The sequence below is a fragment of the Alosa pseudoharengus genome, unplaced genomic scaffold (assembly GCF_046254945.1).
Source record: "Alosa pseudoharengus isolate Yale_2024_CS ecotype anadromous, Long Island Sound unplaced genomic scaffold, YU_APseudo_1.1 YU_APseudo_1.1_scf_6, whole genome shotgun sequence".
Taxonomy (NCBI): Eukaryota; Metazoa; Chordata; class Actinopteri; order Clupeiformes; family Clupeidae; genus Alosa; species Alosa pseudoharengus.
The window spans coordinates 24,332,444-24,350,026 of NW_027468848.1; the positions used below are offsets into that span (position 1 = coordinate 24,332,444).

Below are 17,583 nucleotides of genomic sequence, written 5' to 3' on the forward strand. Positions count from 1 at the left end.
AAACTGAAAGCATGAGACCAGAAACATCTCTATTGTCTATATTCCAATAGTCATTTCTAGCCATAATATTGGGGAAATAGCCTAAATAATAATAATAAAAAAATATTGTAGGTTTGGAATGACCCAACAACCTGAATCTCAAAGTGTTATGTGCCATCAATGCCACCACTCCAAACACATATCACTGTCTGGTCTTTACATTTACATTTATTCATGAAGCTGATGCTTTCATCCAAGCTGGCCCCCCATGTTATTCAGAGGCGATTCTAGAGTCTGTGGGGGCACCAAGCAAAAAATCCAAGGGGGCCCTACCGACAAGTGTTATCACCATTATGTTATATCACCATTAGGTTATGTTAAATAATAAAAATACAAAAAGCGTATTAGACATGTCACATCTCACCACTGCAAGCTGGCAGCTCGACTTGCCTTACATGTGTGTGTAGAGTAGACTGTCCTGAATCTGGCAATATCATTGCCATGGTGGAGGGATTCTCTGGTGCTGAGCAATTTACAGACATATGTGGTGTGCGCCTTACAAAAATAAATGGCATTTTTTTATTTAGTGATGAAAAATTACCTTTCTGCGCTCCATATATCTGTGACACGAACTGATCTGACCTGACTTGACCCGAGTTTGCATGTTAGCCTGTGTGTGCCTATAGTGCAGGCTATGCACTCATAATGATTCTCTACAACAACTTTTTACTGCATTGCCATGAACAAAGTAGAGGCAAAAAAGGGGTTTCTTTGTTGAACAAATTGGGATGCAATGTGAGCCTTGAATTGGATGGCATGCAGGAATTTTCTAGGATCTCAAAACCGGATTATGAACATGCTTTGCCATAGAGAAACACACGATAGCGTTGGATTACAAACATGCTTTGCCACAAAAACAGACAAAAATGTGTGGTAAGTCCAGCTATATGAAGTTATTATTTTGCTGTCACTTTGTCTGTTTTATAACCCAGAAGGATGCACTTGGTATCAAATCATAGCTCTGTGTCTCCTCTTTCATCTGACATGCGTGGCATATCTATCCGATCACAGGTCCGCAAGCAGGGGCGGATTATGAACTTCCGGGCCCTTGGACCCAGATGTATTAAGGGCCCCCCACTTATTGTCATATATGTGGAAGGGGGGGGGGGGGGGGTTGGGTGTCCTCCCCCAGAAAATGTTTAATTTGTTTGATGTGATTTTTTCTGTATTCTGGTGCATTTTGGGGATGGCCAATACTAAATTCAAATTCATAGCCTACATCTTGATTTGTTGATATTGAGGCAATGATTTCATGCAAAGGCTTGGGCTTCAGGGCCCCCTGACCCCTTGGGCCCCTGGGCCTGGGCCCGGTAGGCCCGTGCAGTAATCCATCCCTGTCGGCGAGTAATTCAAACGAGAGTAATGGGTGTGCACCGTTGGTTTGTGTACATGACGTTATTATTTTGCAGTCACTTCGTCTGTTTTTATAAGCCAGAAGGATCGATATACATGGTACCAATGGATAGTCCTGTGTCTCCTCTTTCACCTGATATGCTTGCCATATCTATGCGATCACGGGTTCGCGAGTAATTCAAACGAGAGTAATGGGTGTGCAGGTGAACGCAGACTGTAAATATGATGCAATTTGATTTAATTTCATGATTTTTTTTTCCATACTTGATCGTCCAGACAAGTGCGTAGTCTCGTTGGAAAGCCCCACTTCTGCTCTGTCACGCATTAAAGGCATGGACGGATTATGAACTTTCGGGCCCCTGGGTTCAGATGTATTAAGGCCCCCCACTAATTGTTGCATATATGTGGGGGGGTTTGGGGGTCCTCCCCCAGAATTAATTTGTTTGATGTGATTTTTCTGTATTCTGGTGCATTTTGGGGATGACCAATACTGTACTTGAATTCAATCAGATTCATAGCCTACATCCTGATGTGTTGATATTGAGGCAATGATTCCATGCAATGGCTTGGGCTTCAGGGCCCCCTGACCCCTTGGGCCCCTGGGCCCGGTAGGCCTGTGCAGTAATCCATCCCTGATTAAAGGTTTCATCTCGATGCGATGAACAGTTCCGAAGCAATGTAACAAAGAAGAAAGGGTGTGTTTTTTGACGCACTTTGCGTCAATCAGGTTCTAAAAAATTAACGCGTATGCTTGGTCCTTACTGCATCGTGATTAACATGTTATGGCAGCCCTAATTCAAACATAACGTTAACCATCTCCTAGATAGATAGATAGATAGATAGATACTTTATTGATCCTCAAGGGGAAATTCAAGGAATTCCTTGCTTAACTAGTTGTAACTGTCGCTATAGCTGAAGTTTACTGTCGTATAGATGTAGCAAACCATCTTTCTGCCAATTAACATTAGCCTACTATAACTTCATTGAGTAGGCTAAATGCCAAACTCCGATGTTGATCCGTCATCACTGCACCCTCGATTGACGTTTACCACAGTAGCCTAAATATGTGCGGATTCTTTGAACTCTTTTGAACACAGATCCGCTGTTTATAAGGCCATAGCATAGGGCCTACATATGTACAGATGTACTGTTTGTACAACAGGACAGGAGCATGCAAAATACATCATTCAATCTCTATGGACGAAATTCTCGCTTGACCAACCGGCAAACGCGCTGAGACCAGCTCGGGGGCCCCCTAGCATCTCGGGGCTCCAAGCAGTTGCCTGCCATGTTTGTGTTCAAATTATGCCTTCACATGCTTTCAGTTTTTGACCTTAATTCTTACCATCTTCTCCTGGAACATTTAGCCAATATCGGAGTGCGGGGCAGTGTTCACCAGTGGTTCACCTCCTATCTCTCTGGAAGGACACAGTATGCACAAATGCTGAGTTGCAAGTCTGAGAGCAGTGCTGTGACAAGAGGGGTACCCCAGGGGTCTGTGTTGGGCCCTCTGTTGTTTATTATCTACCTCCTCCCACTTGGCACTATCCTCAGGCAACATGGTGTTCAATTTCACTGCTATGCTGATGACACCCAGCTCTACTTATCTACAACACCTGCCACTCTTCCGCCAGCTGCAATTACTGCCTGCCTCCATGACATAAACTTGTGGATGACACACAACTACCCCAAGCTGAATAGCAGTAAGACTGAGCTGCTAGTGGTTGGCTCCAAATCAGTTCTTGCTAAGATGGAACCTTTCACCCTTTGTGTGGATAGCAGCACCATCCCTTGCTCCAACAGTATGTCTCAAAGTGCCTTTTTCCATCGAAGGAACATTGCACGGCTTCGCCCAGCGCTCACCCAGCAGAGTGCAGAAGTCCTTGTAAATGCGTATGTGACATCCCACCTTTACTACTGTAATTCCATCTTGTCCAGAATCCCTAATAAGCTACTCCATCGGCTCCAACTAATTCAGAATTCTGCAGCAAGGATTATTATAGGCTCCAAATCCACTAGTCATGTAACACCATTACTGATGCAACTGCACTGGCTTCCAGTTGCCTACAGAATACATTTCAAAGTCTCCTGGCATACAAGGCCCTACCTACCTCACTGACCTCCTAGAAGTCTACACCCCTGCCCAGTGCCCGCTCACTGAGATCCTCCTCAGCAGGCCTACTGCATGTCCCTAATGTGGACCTCAGCACCCTGGGAGAGAGGGCTTTCAGCTACATCGCCCCCAAGCTGTGGAATTCACTGCCAGACTACATCAGACACTGACTTTAAAAACAGACTTAAACATATCTCTTCAAGATGGCCTATGGACTGACTGACTGACTGACTGACTTTTACTTATACTTTTACTTTTACTTTACTTTTATTTTTTTTAATTAATTTTTTTAGATGACTATAATTTTAACAACCTTTTTGTTTTTGTTTATTTGTGATCTTTGTGACCTTGGGTGACATGAAAAGCGCTCTAAATAAAATGTATTATTATTATTATTATTATTATTATTATTATTATTATTAATTCTCCTCCTCTGTCAACTCAGCTATGAAAAATAAGTTCAACCTTTGAGGAGATGGATCTAACCAGAGATGTCTTCAAACAATCTTTCATCAACATCTCCCTGGTTGTCTGATGACAGCGTCAAGTTTTATGGCGCCAAAAGCAGTTGACATGTTAGAACTAAGGAAGCTAAAATCGTTTCATTAAAACTATAAAACTGGATATATGGTTATTAAAAATTCTCTACATTTTAATTATGTAGGCTAATATTTGATAGGCATAAATTAACCTAATGATGTAGCCTACATCCTTTGTTTAGAAGCCTACATTTTGAGGCTCTAGTTTGTGGTAATTTGATGGGTCTACTATAAAATTCACTATGATAGTTCATAGTAACACTGACAACTTTTGGATCTTTAACAGCTCAACCATTAATTATTTATATTAACAGTTCTACCATGACTGATTGTGATGTGTTCATGATAAGTATAGAGTAGCCTACTGAAGCCATGACGTGGCGTTGTCAAGGATGATGCGTTCAAATATCAAAAGTTTGTTTTTCTGTCATGTTGTTAAACTTTAGTAGATAGCCTACAAGTAACATGTGAGTAAGTAGGCCTAAACATAGCAAAACTAGTGTAGCCTATACCATTTGATGAGCACACATAGACTTAAAGGTAGAGGTAGCACAGGAATGTAAGGGATATAAAAAGAGTGAATTCATGTATTAATCCATTATCCTATTTTGAAGTTGAAAATGTATAGTTGAACTGTAAACTTCATAGTAAACCTCACAATTATGAAGACCACAGTCTGACTCTAAACTGAATTGCAGTCAACCATCATGTTTACTTATTAACTGTAAACTTTAAAGTCTGCATCAGAGTGAAGGAAATAATTATGTATGACCATTTCTTGCCCCAGACTAGATGGAGGCTTAGCCCCATTTACATTTAGAGATGAAAGTGTTGTGAATCAGACTCATTTCTGTAAATGTACATACTGTGTAGTTCTTATCGTCATTTGTGATTTTTGTACCCATGTGTACCCTGTGTGTGTGTCTTTGGTATGTATGCAATGTATCCATTGTCTAGCCTTGAATTCAATAAAGTTGTCTAGATGCCTTTTGCCTATCACCAGGTGTGAAATGTTAATGTTTGTAGAACAACATGTGTCCAGGCCTCTGAAGGACTTCCCAGGAAAGGGGGTAGTTTTAATTAAAAGACAATAAGCTGACCAGACCTGATGAAGGCTTAATCCTCATCCTCCCTTTCTATTGCATATTCAAACTGGGTTGGACCTAGAGGTCACTCCTTCTCTTTGTGTGTAACTTAAATTTGGTAGACTGTTTCTGTGTAATCAGAGAAGAAGAGAAATACTTAGAATCTGGTGGAAACCCATAATGGGGTGACCCAAACATGTACCTCTCTCCCTTGAGGGGCACTGGCCCCTCATTGAAAAGAATAAAGCCTGGATCCTGATCGTGCATCGTCCTGATTGAGTCTTAAGAGAAATATGGTAGTAAAAATATACTATAAAGAGGTGGCGACCAAGAAATTAGTAATGCGAGAGTTCATAGTCAAGTTATGATATGTTCATGGTCTAACTGTAAAGGCAATGATAGAACTATAAACAATTTAAGTTGAACTGTAAATTTCTATGTTTTACTGTGAAATTTTACAGTTCATTTTTTCCCAGGCCACCGGCAAACGCGCTGAGACCAGGACGGGGGCCCCCTGTAGCGGCTAGGGGCTCCAAGCAGTTGCCTGCCTTGCCTGTTGACAAGGTGCTTTACCCAGTCTAATGTTTTGCTTGCATAGCCCACAATGTAGACTTTGCAATGGTGGTTATTAAAGAAGAAAGACACTACTTATTTCATAAAAAAAAAACGATAAGAGCCGTTCTTTAGGAAACCAGATAGTTAGGCCTATTTAGACACATAATATCCCACCTTGATCAAAACTTCGTTATGGGAGGAAAGTTTTACATTGTGTTGGTTAAAAATGACTATCAGCCGATATAACGGTTATCGGCTTTTGAAATAGGCCTACTCAAATATCGATATTGGTATTGGCCTTCCAAATCCCGTATTGGTCGGGCTCTAACTTCTATATATTTGTTATTATTACTATTATGCTTAATGTAGGCTTTTTAAAATAACTATATTTATTAAATATTATTATAATGTAGATAGCACAGACAATGATGACAGACACACAGTTCGGAAATATTTACTTGAGGTGCATAGTGCAGACAGATTGTATATGCACAAAAGCAAACACACACATGCACAACTCATTTACATACACAAAAGTTGCAAGAGTAGGGGATGGAGTAGAAGATGGAGACAAATTGACAGGCATGATTTATTTTTGTGAAGAAAATGTGCAGGACTGAGCGGTGGTGATATTCTCTACCACTTTGCAGTAGTTATGTTTTGAAGTGGTCTAAGGAAAATGGATGCAAAATATTGAGATCATTTTTAAAACATGTTTAATGAAGGTGCTCTTGTGAACTTGCAAGTGAGACTCACTTAGCTCCTGATGGCAAATATTTTAAATGGGGTTACAACATGTGAAACCTTACTGTATAATATCTTTTCTGTGCTTTTTTAACTGTCCTTTTTATTATTATTCGTAATTAACATTTATTTATTAAATAATCGATTGCGCCCGACTGTCTACGTGATATACCAGAGTCAGCTGGGCAGTCGTCTCGTCTCTCCTACCATAGATATACATATATCTATGTCTCCTACTGACAAAGTGGTGCTAGGAACTATGTCTGCGAGTGCACGCATCCACACGAGCCTCTTGCAAGAGTTGCATGCTCAGGAAGTGTGATTCACTTGAACAATACCAACAACAAGTGACAGTTTTAACGTTGTGGATAAATATTTAGGTGTATGCATAGTTGAATATTTTCAAAATATACAGGAAGCACCTCTACAAAGGGGTGAAAATGTTTGCGGGGCTAAGTGAACTGGGCATATCTAATGGCGAAGATTTGAAAGAAACTCTAACCAACTGCACAGAACCACTGAAAGCCATTGACCAGTTTCAGGTAACGTTAACGTTAAGTTGAAGCCAGCAACCTAACGTTACTGTCACGATTAACTAGTCTCTTCTTCAACTAGTATTTGCACTCTCTAGTGATTTTTGAAGTATTTTTTGTGTTGGAATTATATATACTATATACTATAGCAAATTGTATGCATGGTCAGCGTACATTTTAGCTAGCTAGCATCCGTTCATTAGCGTTAATGTTATTGCAGTATGTCATCGTTATACATTAGCAGCTTTGCGGGTTAAACAACAGTAAATGAAAGGAAGAACGCAGATAATTATTTGTTTTATGTCAGTTCACTTGGTTAGTAGACCATCACACACTATCATTTAGGTAATATCTAATTCATGTTATTGTAGTCGTGCAGGTATTTTCGCCTTGACAAACGGTAACTGTTAATCGAAATGATGATTCTTGATCTAGATGGAAAATGGCATATTGCTGCCAACGCTGCAGTCAGCTCTACCATTTCTGGATCTTCATGGTACCCCAAGACTAGAGTTCCATCAGTCGGTTTTTGACGAATTGCGTGACAAATTGATGGAGCGAGTTGCCACGATAGCGGAAGGAAAGGACGAGGATAGGTAAGCTGTACTGACATGATATTCTTGAAATATCACAATTACATATTTGCGATATATTCTAACGTGTTAAACCCCCGGGATGTTAGGTATTCTAAACTGGAGGAGTTGCTGGAGAAAAGCTTTCCCCTGGTGAAGATGCCCTCCATTCAGCCCGTAGTTATGCAGGTTCTCAAACACCTGCCAAAGGTAAGTAATAGACATTCCCAACAGGAAGAAACAGTGGCCACAACTCGAAATAAATAGGAGTGCAAAACAATTCCCACTTTGTCTGTTTCTTTGAACATCTACCCTGTTTCAAACCTATATGCTAGGTCCCTGAGAAAAAGCTGAAGCAGGTGATGGCTGATAAAGAGCTCTACAAGGTCTGTGCTGTTGAAGTGAAAAGACAGATCTGGCAGGACAACCAGGCTCTGTTTGGAGATGAAGTGTCCCCTCTTCTGAAGCAATATATTGTGGAGAAAGAGGCTGCACTCTTTAGCAGTGATCTCTCTATATTGCATAACTTCTTTAGTCCTTCACCCAAGACACGACGCCAAGGAGAGGTAAACCAAATCGATACACTTAACTTGTTTCATAGGACTTGATGACATAGGATGAACTGAGGTGTCTCTGCATATTTCTTCCAATCCTGTGAAGATGAAGCATCTGTTATCTCAGTTAATGTTAAAGGCCGTGTATCTGCCCTTTGCTCTCAGGTTGTACTAAAACTGACGCAGATGATTGGGAAGAATGTGAAGCTGTATGACATGGTACTGCAGTTTCTGCGTACTCTGTTCCTACGGACACGCAATGTCCACTACTGTACCCTGCGGGCAGAGCTTCTCATGTCCCTTCATGATCTTGACATCAGTGAAATCTGTCTAGTTGATCCTTGTCATAAGGTAAGGGTGAATGTGTGTGTCAATGACTTTACAGTGTGTTTTATGTGAATCTATGTTGTTGTGTCAACCTCCAAAAAGAGTTGGAAATGTTTGCCAGTTTTGTCTGTTTTGACCTGGATAATAAAATGCTGAAGTGTAAGAGCTTTTTGATGCCACTCATCCAAGCATGAAAATATGGAAAATAGCTTTGTTTTGTGAGAATTGGTTTGTCGCTTGTCTGTGTTGTAATATAGCCTTTAAAAATGATATTTCTCATGTATTAATTATTCTTCTGTTTCAACAGTTCACCTGGTGTCTGGATGCGTGCATCAGGGAAAAGTTTGTTGATGCCAAGAGAGCCAGGGAGTTGCAAGGCTTTCTGGACGGGGTCAAGAAAGGGCAGGAACAAGTACTGGGGTATGAAAAACAATGCAGGGCCAAAACCCAACGCAGTGCATTTCAGATCAGCTTTGGCTAGCATTGTGCAGTACTTTACATTTACCCCCTTTTCTTTTAAGGGATCTTTCTATGATACTCTGTGACCCGTTTGCCAGTAACACCCTGGTGCTGAGTACTGTAAGAAATCTGCAAGAGCTGCTTAGCCAGGATGCTCTTCCCAGAGTAAGGATTTTTCAGTATACTCAATATCATTTCTCCTCATACTGAATACATTTTAAAATATATTAGTCACTTGCATGCATCTTTCCTTGTGTATGTGCCTGTGTGAGAACAGGACAGCCCAGACCTACTGCTACTACTAAGAATGCTGTGTCTGGGACAAGGCGCGTGGGACATGATCGACAGTCAAGTTTTCAAAGAGCCTCGACTGGTATGATCATCGCATGTGCACTCATGGAGTGCGGAGATCTGAGAAAATGTGTTCATGTGACTCACTGGGATCTAGGATAAAACAAAATCCCTGTCTACCCTAGGAACTGGAGGTGGTTACTCGTTTTCTGCCCGCCATGATGTCAATAGTAGTGGACGACTACACCTTCACTGTGGAGCAGAAGTTGCCGAGTGAAGAGAAGACCTCCATCACCTACCCCACCGCTCTGCCTGACACCTTCACTAAGTACGCCAGTCCCTTTAGGCTCTGTAAATGCTCTTAAATGCCTTTATCTACATGCATAGTTATGCCCATGCCTAAAACAAAGACCTTTGCCCTACCACAGAGGGGAATAACATCATGGTAATTTAGATACTTGCTCGTAATGTCTGTGAGCAAAGTAGTGCCACTATACCTCATAACAATATTGAGCTTGACAGTATAGTTGATTATCAATGGCCATACAACAAAAAATTAAGTTGCAAACTACAGTCAAGTTGTGGAACAATAAGGATATCCTGTGTCGACATGTTTACAACTATTTTGTGAAGAATTTTTACAAGATGCAAGATGTTTAAGTTTGTTTAGGTTTTTAGATTTTTTTTAAACAGTGGGATCCATTCATCATTTTGAAACAATTCCATTTGTACCACAAGTACCGTACATTTTCCCTCCCTTCAAGCCCAGTTTTTGCAGGGGAAGGTATTTCATAATTCTGCTGTGAATCAAATATGTCTCATAATGACATGTGTTGCTGGGCATCTCTCTACTTCAGGTACCTTCAGGAGAACAGAGTTGCCTGTGAGATGGGTCTGTATTATGTGCTCCACATTGCCAAGCAGAGGAACAAAAATGCCCTGCAGAGATTGCTTCCTGCTCTAGGTAAGTATATGAAATTCACACAAAAGGAAGAAACTCCTTCCAGTATTTACAATAATAGCTTTGTTTTGGAACTTGTCCGATGTATAACAAGTCATTATGTATTTCGTATTGACTTTTAAAATACAGTTAGAAATACACACAATAAAGTTGAATTGAAATTGAACCATCTTGTAGGTAGGTTCTAATGTAAGTTGCAACCACTAGAGGGCCCCAGAGACCACTGACCAAAATTGGGTGGCAAGATGTGTTTTTCAACTCCCTGTCGAGTGTCGCCCATATGGCACATGGTTTAGACTGACAGTTTGGTACAACTTGTTTTTGACTGTGTTTGTCTTGGCTGTGGCCCAATGCGAAGTCAGGCATCATAGTGCATGTGTGGAGTGTGGACAGTTAAAACATAAACCCTCTGAACTTTAACCAAATGTTTCCTCTCTTCTCTGATTGCTAGTGGAGACTCACAATGACACGGCATTTGGAGACATCTTTCTGCATCTCCTGACTGGTCACCTGACTCTGCTGTCTGACGAGTTTGGAGCAGAAGAGTTTTGTGCTGCTGTTTTTGACACATTTCTACTCACCTCCTGCTCCAGGTATAGCCAAGCATGCAAAGGCACATTCATAAAAAAGACGAGTTCAACTGTAACAAATTATGTCTTGTGACAGTTTTTTCCCCTCCCTCTGCCCCTAAACTCCCATATAATGTCTATATCACAGCAAGGAGAATGTGCACAGGCACACACTACGCCTTTTGAACCACCTCTGTCTGAAAGTGCAGCCCTCCGTCATGGAAACCCTAGTGAAGACTCTCGAGCCTCCTAAACAGGTTTGTCTTAGTGGTTTGTCACTGTATACTGATGTGTCATGGTTTTCTGTTGTTTAAATGTCACTGGTGGTTTATTAGCCACTAACCTCTAGTCTTAGTCATGCTGCAATGATATCAGTTCTGGGTTCGTAGTTCTCCTTTTTGTGGTTCAGGTTTAGTTTAGCAGACGGCAGATTAAAATAACATGTACTTTACCAGAAATACTGATACATTACTTGCAATTGACCTGAACAATGAGCCGATAGCTTTATCGGCTGATATCTTTACTGTACCCAAGTGGAGATTTGTCTTATGTAGCCATCTCAGAAGTTTCATGTTACACACAATGATGCAACATCAAACATTAACAACCAAAAGACGGGCGGCCAACACTTACGTTCAGAACACCGTAGAATACCTGGAAATCAAAAAATTAAACAGACAATCTGATGACTTTTTATGAGTGTTTGTGCTCCTCTGAGCTAGTGTCAGAATTAACGCACCAATAACTGTTGTGACCCTACAGTGCAGTGAGCCTGTGAAGGAGCTCTACACCCAGCTGACGGAGAAGTTGGAGGCCCAGAAGAAGAGTCCCCCTGAGCCTGAGGAGCCCCCCTCCCTGGATCTGGGCCTGCACCCCATCACTGTCCCCACCACCCCGGCCACCCCCACTACCCCTCTCTGAGACTGGAGCTCAGGGGGAATCATGGGAAATCACCAAACGGGTCTGCTCTAACAACACCTGCAGCAGTCTGTGGCTCAGTGCAGTCTGTCCACCAACTTGTAGGACAACAGTTGGATTACATAGATCATCAGTGGGATTGCTATAGGACTGGGGGTACTCTTGTTATTACGTTGTTTTTTTTTTTCCTTTTCTATATTTTCTCAAATTATTTTAAAGCTCATTTTTCATTCTTTAAAAAAAAAAGGCTGTTAATGAAGTTTTGCATTATTGTGTATTTTCGTTTTATGAAATGTAGACTCATTTAATTGTTGTATATGTTCAAAGTATATTTTCTTATGTGCAGTGTGTACACTGAATATGCTCTCTGTTGTGTGAATTGTATTTGTGGTACAGTAAGCTGTAAATAAAGTAATTATTTAGGAAACTAGTCACAACCACTTTTTGTGTTCCGTGTAGCAGATAGTGTAATCATAAACTGGTATGTTATTCCTCAAGTAGGCTATTTGTCCGATACCAATGTTTCACCAACAATTTTTGTGTCTGTGCCTTTATGTGCATTATCCTGCTTCTAGTCCTCTTTAGAAAACCTGCGCAAAAGAATCTTGCTGGTTCCCTGTGTTTGATAAAAAGATTTATTTGTATACACCAAAAGTAAATGCATTGAGGAGATTAGGTCCAGCTCTGCTTCTTCTCTCTCTGCTTCTTAGTCACAGTCACTTTGAACTGGCCCGGGTCCCATCTAGTGCTTCCCACAGACTCGTTCGGACTGATCAGGTCTGATGATGCTGCGTCCCAAGCGCGCGCACACTCCAACTTACCATTATAGGCTGTTTCATTGACCCTCTCTACAGCCGCCAGCTGAAGGTCCTTTGTTGCTGCTCCAGACGTGCGCGTGCCCTGAGTCGTGTCTCTGGAGTTGAGCCACACTCCGCGCAGCTGCAGGCCCTCCAGCTGGAGCACCAGCTTTGGCATGTTGGGTGTGCAGCATGGAGCCTCCAAACAGGTGCTGGAAGGTACAGTGGCCAAGGGCCCATGTTGAGCTCTACTGCTCAACTTGGAGGTGCCACAGCTTGAGACAGTCAGAGGCCTGGAAGATGACATGGAAAGCCTTACTCTCATGGCCTTGTCCAAGAGCCTAGCTTTTCCTGCAATATGATTAGTCACACCTATTTAACAGCAGCTGAATGTCAACTGAAAGATGAGTTGACGGAAGTCTTTATGACTAGGACTACTAGTAATACTACTATTTTTAAACTAGCCGTTGTCTATTTGTGATTTTGTATTCTTTGCTTTTATTTATGTTAAGCACATGAAATATAACTTGCACAAATGTATTTTATAAATACACTTGCCTTACCTAATGAATTCAAAAACAAAAACACCTAAATAGTCATTGTTAATCCAAGGTGTCATCTGCTAGCCCTGGAAGCAAATGTAATTTGCTGCCGCTAGGGTGCGTCTAGATTTCTAGGAAAGTCATCTGCTGCATATGCAGTGATCTTTAAAATTGTGCATTGTGTCAGTATCGGAAATCTTCACTTCCTCAACCAGTTCAATGTTTCTATGCTACCGCACTAAAAGGAGAATTGCAAGATGGTTGATGAGAAAGGGGAAGCTTCAAAATGCCATACAGTATGTAGAACAGGTCAGTACATACAGTAGTTGGATTTTATTTTTAGGTAGCGCAACACAACCCCTCTAGCAAAGAGCAGCTAACAACATTAGTCTCTGAGAGGAATGATAGAATAGCTCTTCAGAAATTTTTGCAATACTGGTTTTGATCATGCGAAGGATATGGAATGTTTTTTTGTGCCAAAATTAAATAAATAAATGAAATATGAAAAATAAATAAATATGAAATAAATAAATACAAGATTAAATAAATAAATAAAGAGTTAAATAAATAAAATGTGAAATAAATAAATAAAAGATTAAATGTAAAAACCATATATACATTGACATTTACATTCCATATGCACGGTCTTGCAATGTGCCATGAAATAAATAGAAGGAGGATTGACTGTCTTTTGAAATAAACGTTGACATATTATGGGAAAAATAAGATTTGAATGCATGCAGTTCCTACTGGGAGGCCTGTATTTTTAATATAGCAAGTGTAAACTTACTTTTTATTTTTACAGGAAAGCAAATAGTCTACATTTCAACTTAGATGTATTACAATCACTGTACATTGATGCAATTTTTAATCATCCTTCCATTTATGTGCCACAGGGATGCAGTGTAGGCTACTCATTTCCACAGTATACTACAAATGCAGCTACAAACCATCTAGTTTTGCGTAATTTCAACATCACAACACATTCCCTGACAGTGGATAGCCTCAACAGATGCCACCAAGGCCATGGCCAGTTTTGCTGACTAATTGCAATCTATGAGTAAAACAAAATCAGGTACAAATATTTAGTCATCTGACTTCAATGATGCTGCATTCATTCAAAGATATAAAACAGGAAATAAATAGCTGATAAAAGATCATTGTCACTGTGATATATACTATACAAGTGCACACAAATGTCAAATAAATATGCTTATGTGATACGTGAAGAAGATTATGGGCATGAGTATAGTATGTATGATGAGCTTCAGCATTGTTTACCGTCATGTAATACAGGAGTAGAGCTATTACTGCGCACTATCATGCGGTGAAGTTTGGATTAATCTGCTGATTCAGCCCAGGGAAGCACATGCTTTATCAGACCCCCTATTCTTACCTCTTGTTTGAACTTCTCAGAGGTCTCCATGGTGCATCTTGAAACATGACCTCATAATGCTGCCTGAACAGTGGGGTCTTCATCTTCACCTCATGGCATTTCACTGTATTCTCTTCACCTTGCTCTGAGACTAGAAGATAGGCACCCCAGATAGACATCATCATTATCTGGGAGATGTGTTGTCTTTCATTCTAAATGACCCAGTTTGTATTTGAGTTGCCGTTATAAACCTAAGACTGATTTTAAGATTTGATTGTCTTACCTGGAGTAATACCAGCACACTGAGAAATGCAGGGCTTTTGAAAGAGAAGCGGAGTCACTGGCTTCAAGCTGCAAGGAGAATTGCTATTTAGAGGCAACACACGCTGCATGCTATATTTTATGTTGTGATCCTGATTAAACACAAATGAATTTCAATGACTAGTATACTGTGAAAAGCCAAAGTAAAGTTATAGATATTGTCTGAATTGGTATGTCGTTCAAAAGGACGTGTTGCCATTTTTTCATACTTGGGGATGCATGTTAAAGCCTTTGATGTTTTGTAACATAATCAATGCTGTACCTATTTCTTCCAATCCTACTTGTAGATTTTCTCTGCATTTCTCGTTGTCTGTAGTCCACACCCTCTCTCTTAGTTTGTGGTCTGATCCTGGTCCTGGTTTCACAAGAGCCCTGTGATGCAGTAGACAGCAACTGGAAATCACTTGAACTCTGGAGGATGAAAAATATTGAACTGTAAAAACGTAATCACTAATAATCACGTAATATTGATGTGGTGTGTATGTGATATGTACACTATGGGGCCTATCTTGGCGATCTGAAACAATTGGTAAGAGGCGCAAAGCTTAAAGACATTTAGGGCGTGTCCAGTCCACATTCGACATCATTTTGTGATCAGACATTGGGCACATTTTTCAAAAGGGTTGTGCTATTCTGTTTCTTTATTATTTGTGACTAATAGCCTACATGCATCTGCACATCTCCTTATCATTTGAACTCATAGGCAAAATGAAACTTCACAGTGGTCTCAACGACAAAACAGTTCTACACACTACACTACATACTTTCACCATTGACTGACATTGGGGTTACCATTGAAAACATAGCCTGAAAAAAGCAACACTAACCCCAATAATGTTCGAATGACTGATGAATGATATTTATCCAGCAAAGGAGTTGTTTGGAACTGGTTGCTAAGGGCTGCTTACATCTCGTGACAGTGCGTCTTTAGCTGTGCTTTATACTGTATGCACCTTTTGCTATAGACCAGGTTTTTCTTGGTTAGTGGCGTAATGATTTTTAGAGGTTGTAAGATAGCTGTTCTCTGCGAATCAGGTAAGTTCTCACATACTAAAATCACTTAAACATGTTTTTTATGTACATTGCTTTGTGCACAGTCCTGCTGGTGGTGGACAGAATAGTTGTTTTTCAGGGATGGGCTTGGGTTAGTGAAGAGAGATCATAATGCTTCAGTATACCAAGACATTTTGGACAATTATATGCTTCCAACTTTTTGGGAACAGTTCAGGGAAGCCCTTTTTGATTCTATCATGACTATACTGCACAAGGCAAGGTCCATAAAGACATAGTTGGGTGAGTTTGATGTGAAAAAAACTTGACTGGCCCACTGAGAACCGATTTCTCCACAGGTAACTCCAGGCTGCTCCATATTAATACCTATGGATTAAGAAAGGGATGTAATTTCCTGTGGGTGTAATGCAGGCATCCCACTTTTGTCTATGTAGTGTATAAGAACAGCAATTATCTCACATATGAAGCCCAGTGTGCTGTAGAACATCGGGACAGGCAAGAGCTTCTGATGTGTGGCATGACTTGTCTTGGTTCTATACACCTTCAAAATTAATACATGATCCATGATTGACATGATATTGCAATCAATTATTATTATTAAAGATAAAATACCTTGTAGCAATGGACAACAGAAATATAATTGTTCTTGAATGATCAGCATGATTTTGCAATCAATTTTCATATTTAAAATGCATTGGTATTTCGATGCTTTATCACAGGCCGATTGCAAATAGGCCTACCTTGTATCAATGGACAGCAGAAATATCTCACTGTTCTTGAATGAGCTCAAATACAGAGCACTGGGCAGACTTTGACTGTCCTTGTCCTATGTTGCGAAACAAAAAGAAAAATATTCAGAGGGTCATTTTATTTCCACAATGAATAAACAAAAACACAAAAGGATTGCTGTCAGTAGGCTACATTAGCCTATTAGGCTAGTGACAATGGCCCCACACAACAATGTTTTTCCTCATCTCTATGGTCTCCCATATATGAAATGGATTCTTGTCTAAAAATATTTTACTGCTAAGATTGTTAAATTAACAGATATTGTTATACACCCCAAAACCAAAAAAGGACTAAAATATAGCCTGTCCGTATGGGAGTTAAGGCATATAAATTAGTGCAGATCAATCACACAAGCTCTGAGAACTTTGAAACTTGCCATGTTTATAGTCAGGAAGTTGCTTTACCTACTAGAAAAGACTGGATGTGAATATCTTGATGTATGGAATGAATAGAGACATGTAAACACATACCTAAAATAAGCGGACATGCAAAAAATGAATATCTATGCAGAATGGTTTCATTTACTTTGTGGCTGCTTTACCATGGATTTAACATGACTCTCGCCAGATGAATTCCATTCCGCTTAGCTCCGCCTAGCTTCACTCACATCCATCTGGGACCTCTTCCATTGAGAGTGATTTCAGCACGAGATTGTATGGTAGAGCCAATCAGGACGCAGGGCGGGAGTTTCATAGATGTGACATAGCGTAGAAGCGACTGTGAGACTGTTATCAGCGTCACGGGTTGGCTTCGATGTGGGTTGCATATTTTGTACCGCTATGCGGTACATCTAGTTTTTTACATGTCTGTATATTTTAGGTGTATGTTTACATGTCTCTATTCATTCCATACATCAAGATATTCACATCCAGTCTTTTCTAGTAGGTGAAGCAACTTCCTGACTATAAACATGCCAAATTTCAAAGTTCTCAGAGCTTGTGTGATTGATCTGCACTCATTTATATGCCTTAACTCCAATACGGACAGGCTATATTTTAGTCCTTTTTTGGTTTTGGGGTGTATAACAATATCTTTTAATTTAACAATCTTAGCAGTAAAATATTTTTAGCCAAGAATCCATTTCATATATGGGAGACCGAGATGAGGAAAAACATTGTTGGGTTTAGTTCTACCTC

The 17,583-nt window shown here is 40.3% G+C and overlaps 1 protein-coding gene across 1 annotated transcript; it reads left to right on the forward strand.

Annotated features, from left to right (window-relative positions):
• The first annotated feature begins 6,734 nt into the window (after positions 1-6,734).
• nelfb (negative elongation factor complex member B) lies at positions 6,735-12,042 on the forward strand. Its single transcript, XM_076270471.1, has 13 exons — positions 6,735-6,970; positions 7,397-7,557; positions 7,644-7,743; positions 7,869-8,099; positions 8,253-8,438; positions 8,722-8,834; positions 8,936-9,038; positions 9,151-9,246; positions 9,350-9,492; positions 10,022-10,128; positions 10,577-10,718; positions 10,843-10,951; positions 11,457-12,042. Exons 1-13 carry the CDS (start codon positions 6,869-6,871, stop codon positions 11,613-11,615), a joined length of 1,752 nt encoding a protein of 583 aa, XP_076126586.1. The 5' UTR covers positions 6,735-6,868; the 3' UTR covers positions 11,616-12,042.
• The last annotated feature ends 5,541 nt before the right edge of the window (positions 12,043-17,583 follow it).